A 2000-nucleotide genomic window follows, 5' to 3' on the forward strand; every position below is an offset into this window, starting at 1 on the left:
GTATTTGAGGCCACATTTGAGCAGTTCGCACAATGGCTGGATATGGAAAATGGCCAAAGACCGAACTTACCTCGCAGCAATCCGTTCCATCCATTCCCGTACGACAAAGTGTGCGTGTATGCTGGCTACAAAGAAATGCTTCAGCTGTTTGGTGTCGGGTCGCCCGTCTTTGAGATTGTTGACTGGCAGTGTGTGGGGTTACCAGGCCGCGACGGCAGCAAATCAGTCTTCTGGATGGGCACCAAGGGCGCATACACACCTTGTCACTACGACACATATGGTTACAATGTTGTTACGCAGCTGTACGGAAGGAAACGCTGGACGCTGTATCCGCCATCAGATGAACGATACCTGTATCCAACACGCATTCCGTACGAAGAATCCAGTGTCTTCAGCGCAGTCGACCATAAGCAGCCTGATAGCACCAAATACCCACTGTTTGCAGGGGCTACAAAGTATGAGGTAGGCTGCCAGTTGCACAGTGTTGTCTTGTCGTCTTGTTCTGTGCATGTCATGTGAGATCGTACCCCTAAATTCCACACATGCATACTTCAAAGTATGTAGACAACCGTACAAGCACGATATGTGTACACAAACACCCCAGAGCCACACAGCTCAGCACAGAATGGAGGAGATACTAGTATTAAGAATTGGTTTTTCTTGCTGCCCTATAGTTGCTCTCAAATGGCATCTAACTTTGCCGTGGAAACTGGCTTTGCAGCCTTCTCCAGAAAGCCCCAGAACTCTTCTAAAACTGGCCTGGTTTGCATGTTACATTTGTTACATTGGCTGTATAGCAGTCAACCACAGCATCCATTCTGTATGATGGTGTGAGTGTACGTGTGTACGTGCTCCTCTCTATTTGTGAGACGTTTCGATGGGACAGCTGTTCCTGCGGGCAGCAACGGGCGTGTGAAGTTCCCACTGAACATTGGCACAGTCGTGTTAGTCATGCTGCTATGGTTTGCACTGTCGTGCTGTGTAGGTGGTACTGGAGCCTGGCGATGTTCTCTTCGTGCCAAACCACTGGTGGCACTTGGTGGAGTCTTTGGAGACCTCGATCAGTGTTAACACTTGGGTTGAACAGGTAAGCCAGGCACTGCCATGATTTTCCTTACGGGCTTTGCGCCAACTGTGTGTGGGTAGTAAACCAGTTCTGAAACATGTACATGTAACGTTAGACTTGAACTGGCCCCACAATACTGACTGTACTTGAAGTTGTGCATGCCGATGTAACCCAGGGTTCGGATAGACTCCGATTTCCCTAGATTACCTTATTGTACAAGTACATAGTTTCGTTTTGAAATTAACTTTCGCTATGTTCGTTAGGGGCACGAAATAACTAAAGTAACGTAAAGTTTGTACCAAACCTAAGTTTTTTGTCCGAACGTTCGGGGTGACAGACCTTGACCAAAAACGAAATTTATTACATAACGAACATGCTGGTGGAGTCCTCTAACAAAAGATTTCGTGAAAAAAAAATTGTCCTTATACAGCACTTCTGTACTCACAACAACTAGGAAAAATGCATGGAACATGGCACGACTGTTGAATATCAAGTGCAGTACATGTTGCATATAAAGGCAGGTGCACAGCCCACGACTTCCGAGAACATTTCAAGAGCATCATAGTTAGCAGCAGGCTGCATGGTAATGAAAGCAGTGACAACATTCTTGCATGTTGTGAAGCATGGATACAGCACATGCACAGTAATAGAGCATCCTTTAGTGCACAACTGTCTAGGACTCTCTAGGTTCGGGACGGATTCGCCTACTATTAATTGTAGTCACGAATGGTCCCAATGAATTGGATTCCACAACCAGGATACGTCTGCATATGGGACAGACATGTTTGCCCGATCCTGGCCCGTCCAAATCGGAGTGATGTCCCTTTTCCACGTGTGGTGAATTGGAATTTCTCACGCTCAAGCCGTAATTCAGTGACTTTTGTGTGCTGCTGTGTGCTGCTGTGTGCCTTCTGTTACTCGCAGGAAACTGACA

At 46.9% G+C, this 2000-nt stretch overlaps 1 protein-coding gene across 1 annotated transcript; it reads left to right on the forward strand.

Annotated features, from left to right (window-relative positions):
• Positions 1–42: 42 nt before the first annotated feature.
• Positions 43–1087, forward strand: LOC135830441 (HSPB1-associated protein 1-like; the record flags this gene model as incomplete). The annotated part of the gene is made up of 2 exons (XM_065342695.1): positions 43–462; positions 986–1087. Coding segments are annotated over exons 1-2 (522 nt in total), but the record flags the coding sequence as incomplete, so codon positions are not given.
• Between the last annotated feature and the right edge of the window lie 913 nt (positions 1088–2000).

Source organism: Sycon ciliatum, unplaced genomic scaffold (assembly GCF_964019385.1).
Source record: "Sycon ciliatum unplaced genomic scaffold, ocSycCili1.1 SCAFFOLD_2857, whole genome shotgun sequence".
Lineage (NCBI taxonomy): Eukaryota > Metazoa > Porifera > Calcarea > Leucosolenida > Sycettidae > Sycon > Sycon ciliatum.